Source organism: Scyliorhinus torazame, chromosome 4 (genome assembly GCF_047496885.1).
Source record: "Scyliorhinus torazame isolate Kashiwa2021f chromosome 4, sScyTor2.1, whole genome shotgun sequence".
Classification (NCBI taxonomy): domain Eukaryota; kingdom Metazoa; phylum Chordata; class Chondrichthyes; order Carcharhiniformes; family Scyliorhinidae; genus Scyliorhinus; species Scyliorhinus torazame.
Genome location: NC_092710.1, coordinates 356,452,622 through 356,467,948, shown reverse-complemented (window position 1 = coordinate 356,467,948; position 15,327 = coordinate 356,452,622). Strand labels below are relative to the sequence as shown.

Sequence of the window (15,327 nt, the reverse complement as noted above, 5' to 3'; positions counted from 1 at the left end):
GCCCTGTATCAATCCCCAAACAAATCCCACTGCCCCACTCTCTCCCCATAGCCCTGTATCAATCCCACTGCTCCATTTTCTCCCCATAGTCGTATCAATCCCACTGCCCCATTCTCTCCCCATAGCCGTGTATCAACCCCACTGCCCCACTCTCTCCTCATAGACCTGTATCAATCCCACTGCTCCACTCTCTCCCCACAGCCCTGTATCAGTCCCACTGCCCCGCTCTCTCCCCATAGCCCTGTATCAATCCCACTGCCACACTCTCTCCCCAAAGCCCTGTATCAATCCCAATGCCACACTCTCTCCCCATTGCCCTGTATCAATCCCACTGCCCCACTCGCTCCCCATAGCCCTGTATCAATCCCACTGTCCCGCTCTCACCCCATAGCCCTGTATCAATCCCACTGCCCCATTTTCTCCCCATAGTCGTATCAATCCCACTGCCCCATTCTCTCCCCATAGCCCTGTATCAACCCCACTGCCCCACTCTCTCCTCATAGCTCTGTATCAATCCCACTGCTCCACTCTCTCCCAAAAGCCCTGTATCAATCCCACTGCCACACACTCTCCCCATAGCCCTGTATCAATCCCACTGCCCCACTCTCTCCCCATAGCCCTTTATCAATCCCACTGTTCTGCTCTCTATCCATAGGCCTGTACCAATCCCACTGCCCCACTCTCACCCCATAGCCCTGTATCAATCCCACTGCCCCACTCTCTCCCCATAGCCCTGTATCAATCCCACTGCCCCACTCCCTCCCCATAGCCCTGTATCAATCCCACAGCCCCACTCTCTCCCCATAGCCCTTTATCAATCCCACTGTTCCGCTCTCTATCCATAGGCCTGTATCAATCCCACTGCCCCGCTCTCTCCCCATAGCCCTGTATCAATCCCACTGCCCCACTCTCTCTCCCCATAGCCCTGTATCAATCCCACTGCCCTGCTCTCTCCCCATACACTGTATCAATCCCACTGCCCCACTCTCTCCCCATAGCCCTGTATCAATCCCACTGCCCCACTCTCTCCCCATAGCCCTGTATCAATCCCACTGCCCCACTCTCTCCCCATAGCCCTGTATCAATCCCACTGCCCCACTCTCTCCCCATAGCCCTGTATCAATCCCACTGCCCCACTCTCTCCCCATAGCCCTGTATGAATCCCACTGCCCCAGTCTCTCCCCATAGCCCTCTATCGCTCAAACTGCCCCGCTCTCTCCCCATAGCCCTGTATCAAGCCCACTGACCCACTCTCTCCCATAGCCCTGTATCAATCCCACTGCCCCGCTCTATCCCCATAGCCCTGTATCAATCCCACTGCTCCACTCTCTCCCCAAAGCCCTGTATCAATCCCACTGCCACACTCTCTCCCCATAGCTCTGTGTCAATCCCACTGCCCCACTCTCTCCCCATAGCCCTTTATCAATCCCACTGTCCCGCTCTCTCCCATAGCCCTGTATCAATCCCACTGCCCCACTCTCACCCCATAGCCCTGTATCAATCCCACTGCCCCACTCTCTCCCCATAGCCCTGTATCAATCCCACTGACCCACTCCCTCCCCATAGCCCTGTATCAATCCCACTGCCCCGCTCTCTCCCCATAGACCTGTATCAATCCCACTGCCCCACTCTCTCCCCATAGCCCTGTATCAATCCCACTGCCCTGCTCTCTCCCCATAGCCCTGTATCAATCCCAGGGCCCCACTCTCTCCCCATAGCCCTGTATCAATCCCACTGCCCCACTCTCTCCCCATAGCCCTGTATCAATCCCACTGCCCCACTCTCTCCCCATAGCCCTGTATCAATCCCACTGCCCCAGTCTCTCCCCATAGCCCTGTATCGCTCAAACTGCCCCACTCTCTCCCCATAGCCCTGTATCAATCCCACTGACCCACTCTCTCCCATAGCCCTGTATCAATCCCACTGCCCCACTCTCTCCCCATAGCCCTGTATCAATTCCACTGCCCCACTCTCTCCCCATAGCCCTGTATCAATCCCACTACTCTACTCTCACCCTATAGCCCTGTATCAATCCCACTGCCCTGCTCTCTCCCCATAGCCCTGTATCAATCCCACTGCCCCACTCTCTCCTCATAGCCCTGTATCAATCCCACTGCCACACCCTCTCCCCATAGCCCTGTATCAAACCCACTGCCCCACTCTCTCCCCATAGCCCTGTATCAATCCCACTGACCCACTCTCTCTCCCCATAGCCCTGTATCAATCCCACTGCCTCACTCTCTCCCCATAGCCCTGTATCAATCCCACTGCCCCGCTCTCTCCCCATAGCCCTGTATCAATCCCACTGCCCCACTCTCTCCCCATAGCTCTGTATCAATCCCACTACTCCACTCTCACCCTATAGCCCTGTATCAATCCCACTGCCCTGCTCTCTCCCCATAGCCCTGTATCAATCCCACTGCCCCACTCTCTCCTCATAGCCCTGTATCAATCCCACTGCCCCACTCTCTCCCCATAGCCCTGTATTAATCCCACTGCCCAGCTCTCTCCCCATAGCCCTGTATCAATCCCACTGCCCCGCTCACTCTCCATAGTCCTGTATCAATCCCACTGCCCCACACTCTCCCCATAGCCCTGTATCAATCCCATTGCCCCGCTCACACTCCATCGCCCTGTATCAATCCCACTGCCACACCCTCTCCCCATAGCCCTGTATCAATCCCACTGCCCCACTCTCTCCCCATAGCCCTGTATCAATCCCACTGCCTCACTCTCTCCCTATCGCCCTGTATCAATCCCACTGCCCCACGCTCACCCCATAGCCCTGTATCAATCCCACTGCCACTCCCTCTCCCCATCGCCCTGTATCAATCCCACTGCCCCACTCTCTCCCCATAGGCCTGTATCAATCCCCAAACTAATCCCACTGCCCCACCCTCTCCCACAGCCCTCTAACAATCCCCAAACTAATCCCACTGCCCCACTCTCTCCCCATAGTCCTGTATCAATCCCCAAACTAATCCCACTGCCCCACTCTCTCCTATAGCCTTGTATCAATCCTCAAATTAATCCCACTGCCCCGCTCTCTCCCCATAGCCCTGTATCAATCCTCAAACTAATCCCACTGCCCCACTCTCTCCCATAGCCCTGTATCAATCCCGAAACTAATCCCACTGCCCCGCTCTCTCCCCATAGACCTGTATCAATCCCAAACTAATCCCACTGTCCTGCTCTCTCCCCATAGCCCTGTATCAATCCCACTGCCCCACTCTCTCCCCATAGCCCTGTATCAATCCCACTGCCCCACTCTCTCCCCATTGCCCTGTATCAATCCTCAAACTAATTCCACTGCCCCGCTCTCTCCCATAGCCCTGTATCAATCCCACTGCCCCACTCTCTCCCCATAGCCCTGTATCAATCCCACTGCCCCACTCTCTCCCCATTGCCCTGTATCAATCCTCAAACTAATTCCACTGCCCCGCTCTCTCCCATAGCCCTGTATCAATCCCCAAACTAATCCCACTGCCCCGCTCTCTCCCCATAGCCCTGTATCAATCCCCAAACTAATCCTACTGCCCCGCTCTCTCCCCATTGCCCTGTATCAATCCCCAACTAATCCCACTGCCCCACTCTCTGCCCATAGCCCTGTATCAATCCCAAACTAATTCCACTGCCCCACTCTCTCCCCATAGCCCTGTACCAATCCCAAACTATTCCCACTGCCCCACTCTCTCCCCATAGCCCTGTATCAATCCCCAAACTAATCCCACTGCCCCACTCTCTCCCCATCGCCCTGTATCAATGTCCAAACTAATCCCACTGCCCCACTCTCTCCTCATAGCCCTGTATCAATCCCTAAACAAATCCCATTGCATCGCTCTCTCCCCAATAGCCCAGTATCAATTGCCAAACTAATCCCACTGCCTCGCTCTCTCCCCATAGCCGGGTATCAATCCCCAAACTAATCCCACTGTCCCACTCTCTCCTCATAGCCCTGTATCTATCCCAAACTATCCCAACTGCCCCACTCTCTCCCCATAGCCCTGTATCAATCCCCAAACTAATCCGACTGCCTCACTCTCCCATAGCCCTGTATCAATCCCCAAACTAATCCCACTGCCCCACTATCTCCCCATAGCCCTGTATCAATCCACAACGTAATCCCACTGCCCAGCTCTCTCCCAACAGCCCTGTATCAATCCACAAAGTAATCCCACTGCCCCGCTCTCTCCCCATAGCCCTGTATCAATCCCAAACTAATCCCACTGCCCCACTCTCTCCCCATAGCCCTGTATCAATCCACAAAGTAATCCCACTGCCCCGCACTCTCCCCATAGCACTGTATCAATCCCCAAACCAATCCCACTGCCCCGCTCTCTCCCAACAGCCCTGTATCAATCCACAAAGTAATCCCACTGCCCCGCTCTCTCCCCATAGCCCTGTATCAATCCCCAAGCTAACCCGACTGCCTCACTCTCCCATAGCCCTGTATCAATCCACAAACTAATCCCACTGCCCCTCTCTCCCCATAGCCCTGTATCAATCCACAAAGTAATCCCACTGCCCCGCTCTCTCCCCATAGCCCTGTATCAATCCCCAAACAAATCCCACTGCCCCACTCTCTCCCAACAGCCCTGTATCAATCCACAAAGTAATCCCACTGCCCAGCTCTCTCCCAACAGCCCTGTATCAATCCACAAAGTAATCCCACTGCCCCGCTCTCTCCCCATAGCCCTGTATCAATCCCACTGCCCCGCTCTCTCCCAATAGCCCTGTATCAATCCCACTGCCCTGCTCTCTCCCCATAGCCCTGTATCAATCCCCAAACTAATCCCACTGCCCCGCTCTCTCCCCATAGCCCTGTATCAATCCACAAAGTAATCCCACTGCCCAGCTCTCTCCCAACAGCCCTGTATCAATCCACAAAGTAATCCCACTGCCCCGCTCTCTCCCCATAGCCCTGTATCAATCCTCAAACTAATTCCACTGCCCCGCTCTCTCCCATAGCCCTGTATCAATCCCCAAACTAATCCCACTGCCCCGCTCTCTCCCCATAACCCTGTATCAATCCCCAAACTAATCCCACTGCCCCACTCTCTCCCCATAGCCCTGTATCAATCCCAAACTATTCCCACTGCCCCACTCTCTCCCCATAGCCCTGTATCAATCCCCAAACTAATCCTACTGCCCCGCTCTCTCCCCATTGCCCTGTATCAATCCCCAACTAATCCCACGGCCCCACTCTCTGCCCATAGCCCTGTATCAATCCCAAACTAATTCCACTGCCCCACTCTCTCCCCATAGCCCTGTATCAATCCCCAAACTAATCCCACTGCCCCACTCTCTGCCCATAGCCCTGTATCAATCCCCAAACTAATCCCACTGCCCCACTCTCTCCTCATAGCCCTGTATCAATCCCTAAACAAATCCCATTGCATCGCTCTCTCCCCAATAGCCCTGTATCAATTGCCAAACTAATCCCACTGCCTCGCTCTCTCCCCATAGCCGGGTATCAATCCCCAAACTAATCCCACTGTCCCACTCTCTCCTCATAGCCCTGTATCAATCCCAAACTATCCCAACTGCCCCACTCTCTCCCCATAGCCCTGTATCAATCCCCAAGCTAATCCGACTGCCTCACTCTCCCATAGCCCTGTATCAATCCCCAAACTAATCCCACTGCCCCACTATCTCCCCATAGCCCTGTATGAATCCACAACGTAATCCCACTGCCCAGGTCTCTCCCAACAGCCCTGTATCAATCCACAAAGTAATCCCACAGCCCCGCTCTCTCTCCATAGCCCTGTATCAATCCCCAAACAAATCCCACTGCCCTGCTCTCTCCCAACAGCCCTGTATCAATCCCACTGCCCCACTCTCTCCCCATAGCCCTGTATCAATCCCACTGCCTCGCTCTCTCCCCATCGCCCTGTATCAATCCCACTGCCCCGCTCTCTCCCCATAGCCCTGTATCAATCCACAAAGTAATCCCACTGCCCTGCTCTCTCCCCATAGCCCTGTATCAATCCCACTGCCCCGCTCTCTCCCAATAGCCCAGTATCAATTGCCAAACTAATCCCACTGCCTCGCTCTCTCCCCATAGCCATGTATCAATCCCCAAACAAATCCCACTGCCCCACTCTCTCCCCATAGCCCTGTATCAATCCCACTGCCACACCCTCTCCCCATAGCCCTGTATCAATCCCACTGCCACACCCTCACCCCATAGCCCTGTATCAATCCCACTGCCCCACTCTCTCCCCATAGCCCTGTATCAATCCCACTGCCCCACTCTCTCCCCATAGCCCTGTATCAATCCCACTGCTCCACTCTCTCCCCATAGCCCTGTATCAATCCCACTGCCCCGCTCTCTCCCCATAGCCCTGTTTCAATCCCACTGCCCCACTCTCTCCCCATAGCCCTGTATCAATCCCACTGCCCCACCCTCTCCCCATAGCCCTGTTTCAATCCCACTGCCCCACTCTCCCCACAGCCCTGTATCAATCCTACTGCCCCACTCTCTCCCCATAGCCCTGTATCAATCCCACTGCCCCACTCTCACCCCGTAGCCCTATATCAATCCCACTGCCCCACTCTCTCCCCATAGCCCTGTATCAATCCCACTGCCCCGCTCTGTCCCCATAGCCCTGTATCAGTCCCACTGCCCCGCTCTCTCCCCATAGCCCTGTATCAATCCCACTGCCCCGCTCACTCCCCATAGCCCTGTATCAATCCCACTGCCCCACTCTCTCCCCATAGCCCTGTATCAATCCCACTGCCCCACTCTCTCCCCATAGCCCTGTATCAATCCCACTGCCTCGCTCTCTCCCCATAGCCCTGCATCAATCCCACTGCCCCGCTCACTCCCCATAGCCCTGTATCAATCCCACTGCCCCACTCTCTCCCCATAGCCCTGTATCAATCCCACTGCCCCGCTCTCTCCCCATAGCCCTGTATCAATCCCACTGCCCCGCTCACTCCCCATAGCCCTGTATCAATCCCACTGCCCCGCTCTCTCCCCATAGCCCTGTATCAATCCCACTGCCCCACTCTCTCCCCATAGCCCTGTATCAATCCCACTGCCCCACTCTCTCCCCATAGCCCTGTCTCAATCCCACTGACCCACTCTCTGCCGATAGCCCTTTATCAATCCCACTGCCCCACTCTCTCCCCATAGCCCTGTATCAATCCCACTGCCCCACTCTCTCCCCATAGCCCTGTATCAATCCCACTGCTCCACTCTCTCCCCATAGCCCTGTATCAATCCCACTGCCCCGCGCTCACCCCATAGCCCTGTATCAATCCCACTGCCCCGCTCTCTCCCCATAGCCCTGTATCAATCCCACTGCCCCACTCTCTCCCCATAGCCCTGTATCAATCTCACTGCCACACTCTCTCCCCATAGCCCTGTATCAGGCAGTATTTTGCTGACGGTTTTTACTGTAGGAAATTTTGTGTTGTGTTCTTGCCAACATTCCGCACATTTAATGTTTGTGCCTCTCTTTTCGCTCTTTAGGTTCCAGATGAGGTACGTATGGAGACCTCCACTTTCATGGTGGTGAGGTTTGAGAAGTGACGTGACCGGCTGGTCCGATCCACTGGGCTGGGGTTTGGAAATGTTCAGTGATCGCTGGGTAAATATTGGGGGAGCACCGCACTGTCAGAGGGTCAGTACTGAGGGAGCGCTGCACTGTCAGAGGGTCAGTACTGAGGGAGTGCTGCACTGTCAGGGGGTCAGTACTGAGGGAGTGCCGCACTGTCAGAGGGTCAGTACTGAGGGAGTGCCGCACTGTCAGAGGGTCAGTACTGAGGGAGTGCCGCACTGTCAGAGGGTCAGTACTGGGGGAGCACCGCACTGTCAGAGGGTCAGTACTGAGGGAGCGCTGCACTGTCAGAGGGTCAGTACTGAGGGAGTGCCGCACTGTCAGAGTGTCAGTACTGAGGGAGTGCCGCACTGTCAGAGTGTCAGTATTGTAGGAGCGCTGCACTGTCAGAGGGTCAGTACTGAGGGAGTGCTGCACTGTCAGAGAATCAGTACTGAGGGAGCGCCGCACTGTCAGAGGGTCAGTACTGAGGGAGAGCTGCACTGTCAGAGGGTCAGTACTGAGGGAGTGCCGCACTGTCAGAGGGTCAGTACTGAGGGAGTGCCGCACTGTCAGAGGGTCAGTACTGAGGAAGTGCCGCACTGTCAGAGGGTCAGTACTGAGGGAGTGCCGCACTGTCAGAGGGTCAGTAATGAGGGAGTGCCGCACTGTCAGAGGGTCAGTACTGAGTGAGCGCCGCACTGTCAGAGGGTCAGTACTGAGGGAGTACCGCACTGTCAGAGGGTCAGTACTGAGGGAGTGCTGCCCTGTCAGAGGGACAGTACTGAGGGAGTGCCGCACTGTCAGAGGGTCAGTACTGAGGGAGTGCCGCACTGTCAGAGGGTCAGTACTGAGGGAGTGCCGCACTGTCAGAGAGTCAGTACTGAGGGAGTGCCGCACTGTCAGAGAGTCAGTACTGAGGGAGCGCCGCACTGTCAGACGGTCAGTACTGAGGGAGTGCCGCACTGTCAGAGGGTCAGTACTGAGGGAGAGCCGCACTGTCAGACGGTCAGTACTGAGGGAGTGCCGCACTGTCAGAGGGTCAGTACTGAGGGAGTGCCGCACTGTCAGAGGGTCAGTACTGAGGGAGTGCCGCACTGTCAGAGGAACAGTACTGAGGGAGTGCCGCACTGTCAGAGGGTCAGTACTGAGGGAGAGCCGCACTGTCAGAGGGTCAGTACTGAGGGACTGCTGCACTGTCAGAGGGTCAGTACTGAGGGAGTGCCGCACTGTCAGAGGGTCAGTACTGAGGGAGTGCCGCACTGTCAGAGGGTCAGTACTGAGGGAGTGCTGCACTGTCAGAGGGTCAGTACTGAGGGAGTGCCGCACTGTCAGAGGGTCAGTACTGAGGGAGCGCCGCACTGTCAGAGGGTCAGTACTGAGGGAGTGCCGCACTGTCAGAGGGTCAGTACTGAGGGAGTGCCGCACTGTCAGAGGGTCAGTACTGAGGGAGTGCCGCACTGCCAGAGGGTCAGTACTGAGGGAGTGCCAGAGGGTCAGTACTGAGGGAGTGCCGCACTGTCAGAGGGTCAGTACTGAGGGAGAGCTGCACTGTCAGAGGGTCAGTACTGAGGGAGTGCCGCACTGTCAGAGGGTCAGTACTGAGGAAGTGCCGCACTGTCAGAGGGTCAGTACTGAGGGAGTGCCGCACTGTCAGAGGGTCAGTACTGAGGGAGTGCTGCACTGTCAGAGGGTCAGTACTGAGGGAGTGCCGCACTGTCAGAGGGTCAGTACTGAGGGAGTGCTGCACTGTCAGAGGGTCAGTACTGAGGGAGTGCTGCACTGTCAGAGGGTCAGTACTGAGGGAGTGCTGCACTGTCAGAGGGTCAGTACTGAGGGAGTGCTGCACTGTCAGAGGGTCAGTACTGAGGGAGTGCTGCACTGTGAGAGGGTCAGTACTGAGGGTGTGCCGCATTGTCAGAGGGTCAGTACTGAGGGAGTGCTGCACTGTCAGAGGGTCAATACTGAGGGAGTGCTGCACTGTCAGAGGGTCAGTACTGAGGGAGTGCTGCACTGTCAGAGGGTCAGTACTGAGGGAGTGCTGCACTGTCAGAGGGTCAGTACTGAGGGAGTGCTGCACTGTGAGAGGGTCAGTACTGAGGGTGTGCCGCACTGTCAGAGGGTCAGTACTGAGGGAGTGCTGCACTGTCAGAGGGTCAATACTGAGGGAGTGCCGCACAGTCAGAGGGTCAGTACTGAGGGAGTGCTGCACTGTCAGAGGGTCAGTACTGAGGGAGTGCTGCACTGTCAGAGGGTCAATACTGAGGGAGTGCTGCACCTCAGATGAGGTGAGGAGCACGTTTGAGAAAGTAGGTCCTTAGCCAGTGCCTCGCAGCTATTCGCAATATATATTCATGATTTAGATGAGGGGATGAAATGTAATGTGTCCAAATTTGCAGATGACACCAAGTTGGATGGGAGGGGAGCTGTGAGGAGGACACAGAGATCCCTCAGTGTGATTCAGACAGGCTGAGGGAGTGGGCAAGTGATTGGCAGATGCAGTTTAATTTGGATAAATTGGAAGCAAAAACAGGAAGGCAGATTACTACCCGAATGGTTGTAAATTGGGAGAGGGGAGTGTGCAGCGGGACCTGGGTGTCCTTGTGCCCCAGTCGCTGAAGGTAAGCTGCAGGTGCAGCAGGCGGTAAAGAAGGCTAATGGTATGTTGGCCTTCATTGCGAGAGGTTTCGAGTATAGAAGCAGGGATGTGTTGCTGCAATTATACAGGGCCCTAGTGAGGCCACACCTGGAGTATTGTGGGTAGTTTTGGTCTCCTTCTCTGAGGAAGGATGTTGTTGCTCTCGAGGGAGAGCAGCGAAGGTTTACCAGACTGATTCCAGGGATGGCGGGACTGACGTACGAGGAGAGATTGACTCGGTTGGGATTGTTCTCGCTGGAGCTCAGTAGAATGAGGGGGGATCACATAGAGACTATAAAATTCTAACAGGACTGGACAGGGTCGATGCAGGAAGGATGTTCCCGATGGTGGGGGGGGGACTGGACAGGGTCGATGCAGGAAGGATGTTCCCGATGGTGGGGGGGGACTGGACAGGGTCGATGCAGGAAGGATGTTCCCGATGGTGGGGGGGGGACTGGACAGGGTCGATACAGGAAGGATGTTCCTGGCGGTGGGTGTGTCCAGAACCAGGGGTCACAGTCTGAGGATACGGGGGAGACCATTTGGGACAGAGATGAGGAGACATTTCTTCACACACAGAGTGCTGAGCCTGTGGAATTCATTACCACAGGAAGCAAGCGGCTGGTTTAGCACTGGGCTAAATTGCTGGCATTGAAGGCAGTCCAGCAGCACGGTTCAATTCCCGTACCAGCCTCCCCGAACAGGCGCCGGAATGTGGCGACTAGGGGCTTTTCACAGTAACTTCATTGAAGCCGACTTGTGACAATAAGCAATTTTCATTTCATTTCATTTCATTTTCAAGATCGTCAGGGACGGGACGGTCACCAGGTAACGGTCCATTCGCCTCAGGCGGGGATTTCTGATCGCGAAATCCCACCCGCTATATTTACAAGAAGCAGTTCGATATTGCTCTGAGTTGAAGGGGACCAAAGGATATGGGGGGATTAGGCCATTGAGTTGGATGATCAATCCATGGTCATGGCGAACCGTGGGGCAGCATGGCACCTGGGACCCGGACAGCACGGTGGTTACCACTGCTACCTCACTGTGCCGATGACCCGGACAGCACTCCCTCGAGAGCGTCTCCCTCGAGTGCGTCTCCCTCGAGTGCGTCTCCCTCGGGTGCGTCTCCCTCGAGTGCGTCTCCCTCGAGTGCGTCTCCCTCGGGTGCGTCTCCCTCGAGTGCGTCTCCCTCGAGTGCGTCTCCCTCGGGTGCGTCTCCCTCGGGTGCGTCTCCCTCGAGTGCGTCTCCCTCGAGTGCGTCTCCCTCGAGTGCGTCTCCCTCGGGTGCGTCTCCCTCGGGTGCGTCTCCCTCGGGTGCGTCTCCCTCGGGCGCGTCTCCCTCGGGCGCGTCTCCCTCGTGCGCGTCTCCCTCGTGCGCGTCTCCCTCGTGCGCGTCTCCCTCGTGCGCGTCTCCCTCGTGCGCGTCTCCCCCAGGCGCGACTCCCCCAGGCGCGACTCCCCCAGGCGCGACTCCCCCAGGCGGAGCGGCACCCTGACCCTCCGAGTGCCCACACACTCGCTGCCCTCTCCCCGGAGCGGCACCCTGACCCTCCGAGTGCCCACACACTCGCTGCCCTCTCCCCGGAGCGGCACCCTGACCCTCCGAGTGCCCACACACTCGCTGCCCCCGGAGCGGCACCCTGACCATCCGAGTGCCCACACACTCGCTGCCCTCTCCCCGGAGCGGCACCCTGACCCTCCGAGTGCCCACACACTCGCTGCCCTCTCCCCGGAGCTGCACCCTGACCCTCCGAGTGCCCACACACTCGCTGCCCCCGGAGCGGCACCCTGACCCTCCGAGTGCCCACACACTCGCTGCCCCCGGAGCTGCACCCTGACCCTCCGAGTGCCCACACACTCGCTGCCCCCGGAGCTGCACCCTGACCCTCCGAGTGCCCACACACTCGCTTCCCTCTCCCCGGAGCTGCCCCGTGACCCTCCGAGTGCCCACACACTCGCTGCCCCCGGAGCGGCACCCTGACCCTCCGAGTGCCCGCACACTCGCTGCCCTCTCCCCGGAGCTGCACCCTGACCCTCCGAGTGCCCACACACTCGCTGCCCTCTCCCCGGAACGGCACCCTGACCCTCTGAGTGCCTACACACTCGCTGCCCCCGGAGCGGCACCCTGACCCTCCGAGTGCCCACACACTCGCTGCTCCCGGAGCGGCACCCTGACCCTCCGAGTGCCCACACACTCGCTGCCCTCTCCCCGGAGCGGCACCCTGACCCTCCGAGTGCCCCCACACTCGCTGCCCCCGGAGCGGCACTGTGACCCTCCGAGTGCCCCCACACTCGCTGCCCTCTCCCCGGAGCGGCACCCTGACCCTCCGAGTGCCCACACACTCGCTGCCCTCTCACCGGAGCGGCACCCTGACCCTCCGAGTGCCCACACACTCGCTGCCCTCTCCCCGGAGCGGCACCCTGACCCTCCGAGTGCCCACACACTCGCTGCCCTCTCCCCGGAGCGGCACCCTGACCCTCCGAGTGCCCACACACTCGCTGCCCCCGGAGCGGCACCCTGACCCTCCGACTGCCCACACACTCGCTGCCCTCTCCCCGGAGCGGCACCCTGACCCTCCGAGTGCCCGCACACTCGCTCCCCTCTCCCCGGAGCTGCACCCAGACCCTCCGAGTGCCCACACACTCGCTGCCCCCGGAGCGACACCCTGACCCTCCGAGTGCCCGCACACACGCTGCCCTCTCCCCGGAGCGGCACCCTGACCCTCCGAGTGCCCACACACTCGCTGCCCTCTCCCCGGAGCGGCACCCTGACCCTCCGAGTGCCCACACACTCGCTGCCCTCTCCCCGGAGCGGCACCCTGACCCTCCGAGTGCCCGCACACTCGCTGCCCTCTCCCCGGAGCGGCACCCTGACCCTCCGAGTGCCCACACACTCGCTGCCCTCTCCCCGGAGCTGCACCCTGACCCTCCGTGTGCCCACACACTCGCTGCCCCCGGAGCGGCACCCTGACCCTCCGAGTGCCCACACACTCGCTGCCCCCGGAGCTGCACCCTGACCCTCCGAGTGCCCACACACTCGCTGCCCCCGGAGCTGCACCCTGACCCTCCGAGTGCCCACACACTCGCTTCCCTCTCCCCGGAGCTGCCCCGTGACCCTCCGAGTGCCCACACACTCGCTGCCCCCGGAGCGGCACCCTGACCCTCCGAGTGCCCGCACACTCGCTGCCCTCTCCCCGGAGCGGCACCCTGACCCTCTGAGTGCCCACACACTCGCTGCCCCCGGAGCGGCACCCTGACCCTCCGAGTGCCCACACACTCGCTGCCCTCTCCCCGGAGCGGCACCCTGACCCTCCGAGTGCCCACACACTCGCTGCCCCCGGAGCGGCACCCTGACCCTCCGAGTGCCCACACACTCGCTGCCCTCTCCCCGGAGCGGCACCCTGACCCTCCGAGTGCCCACACACTCGCTGCCCTCTCCCCGGAGCTGCCCCGTGACCCTCCGAGTGCCCACACACTCGCTGCCCCCGGAGCGGCACCCTGACCCTCCGAGTGCCCGCACACTCGCTGCCCCCGGAGCGGCACCCTGACCCTCCGAGTGCCCACACACTCGCTGCCCCCGGAGCGGCACCCTGACCCTCCGAGTGCCCGTACACTCGCTGCCCCCGGAGCGGCACCCTGACCCTCCGAGTGCCCACACACTCGCTGCCCCCGGAGCAGCACACTGACCCTCCGAGTGCCCACACACTCGCTGTCCTCTCCCCGGAGCGGCACCCTGACCCTCCGAGTGCCCACACACTCGCTGCCCCCGGAGCGGCACCCTGACCCTCCGAGTGCCCACACACTCGCTGCCCCCGGAGCGGCACCCTGACCCTCCGAGTGCTCACGCGATCGCTCGCCCAGTGGCTCCCGTTCTGGTAGCCTCTCCTCCTATCTCTCCCCCACCCCCACTCCCCCTCCCGTTCCCCTGGGTTGAACAGGTGGTGGTTCCAGTGGAATATCGACAGGGATAAGCCCGTCTCTCCCGGTCCATTGCTGCAGTTGTCCGAGCCCATTTTCCGTGATTAATGTCTCCGCTTCACCCAGCATGTTGGCGTAAACTCCCTGTTGTTGAATGTTACCCAGGGCCAAGCCGATTAAAACATCCCATTCGGCCCATCGGGCCCGCTCCACCATTCAATAGGCTCATCGCTGAGACCGACCCGCATATTGTTTTTGAACGGGGCTGCCTTGGCTCTGGCCTGGCCTGGTGAAAGCGGGCAGCATAATCAAAGACCCCTCCCAGCTTCTCCCATCGGGCAGGAGATACAGAAGTCTGAGAACACGCACGAACAGACTCAAAAACAGCTTCTTCCCCACTGTTACCAGACTCCTAAATGACCCTCTTATGGACTGACCTCATTAACACTACACCCTGTATGCTTCACCTGATGCCGGTGTTGTGTTGCCCTATTATGTATTTTCCTTTCATGCACAACTGGTTTAGCACACTGGGCTAAATCGCTGGCTTTTAAAGCAGACCAAGGCAGGCCAGAGTTACGGTTCAATTCCCGTACCAGCCTCCCCGAACAGGCGCCGGAATGTGGCGACTAGGGGCTTTTCACAGTAACTTCATTTGAAGCCTCCGTGTGACAATAAGCGATTTTCATTTCATCGCATCTGGACTGTACGCAGGACAATACTTTTCTCCCCCTCGGTACACGTGACAACAAAACAAACCAAACCCCATGTCCTGGTTCTCCCCTTTGCTTCTCCCATCCCCCCCCCCCCCCCCCCCCCCTACATCTGTCACAGTTCACCCTCTGATAGTTTCTCTGCTGTTTGACCTTTCACACCTGTTGTTCTCTCTGGGGACAGCCACTCGCACTCTGTTCCCTTGGTTTCTGTGGCTATGACTCCTCTTTCATTCCCTCATAAAGATCTCCCACTTTCTCTGTCTGGTTGCTTTGACAAAGCGACACCTGGACTTGGTCACCTGGACTCGAAACGTTAGCTCGTTTCTATCCCTACAGATGCTGCCAGACCTGCTGAGAATCATAGAAGTTTACAGCATGGAAACAGGCCCTTCGGCCCAACCAGTCCATGCCTCCCAGTTTTTACCATTAAGCTAGTCCCAGTTGCCCGCACTTGGCCCATAACCCTCTATACCCATCTTACCCATGTAACTATCTAAATGCTTTTTAA

At 58.5% G+C, this 15,327-nt stretch overlaps 1 protein-coding gene across 1 annotated transcript in view; it reads left to right on the top strand.

The window, feature by feature from the left end:
- The window catches only part of LOC140411514 (calpain-2 catalytic subunit-like), a 244,484-nt gene that overhangs the window by 132,561 nt on the left and 96,596 nt on the right, over positions 1-15,327 (top strand). Inside the window, exon 10 of the mRNA XM_072500600.1 lies at positions 7,478-7,489. Within this exon, the coding sequence (XP_072356701.1) occupies positions 7,478-7,489 (12 nt within the window). The remainder of the gene's footprint in view (positions 1-7,477; positions 7,490-15,327) is intronic.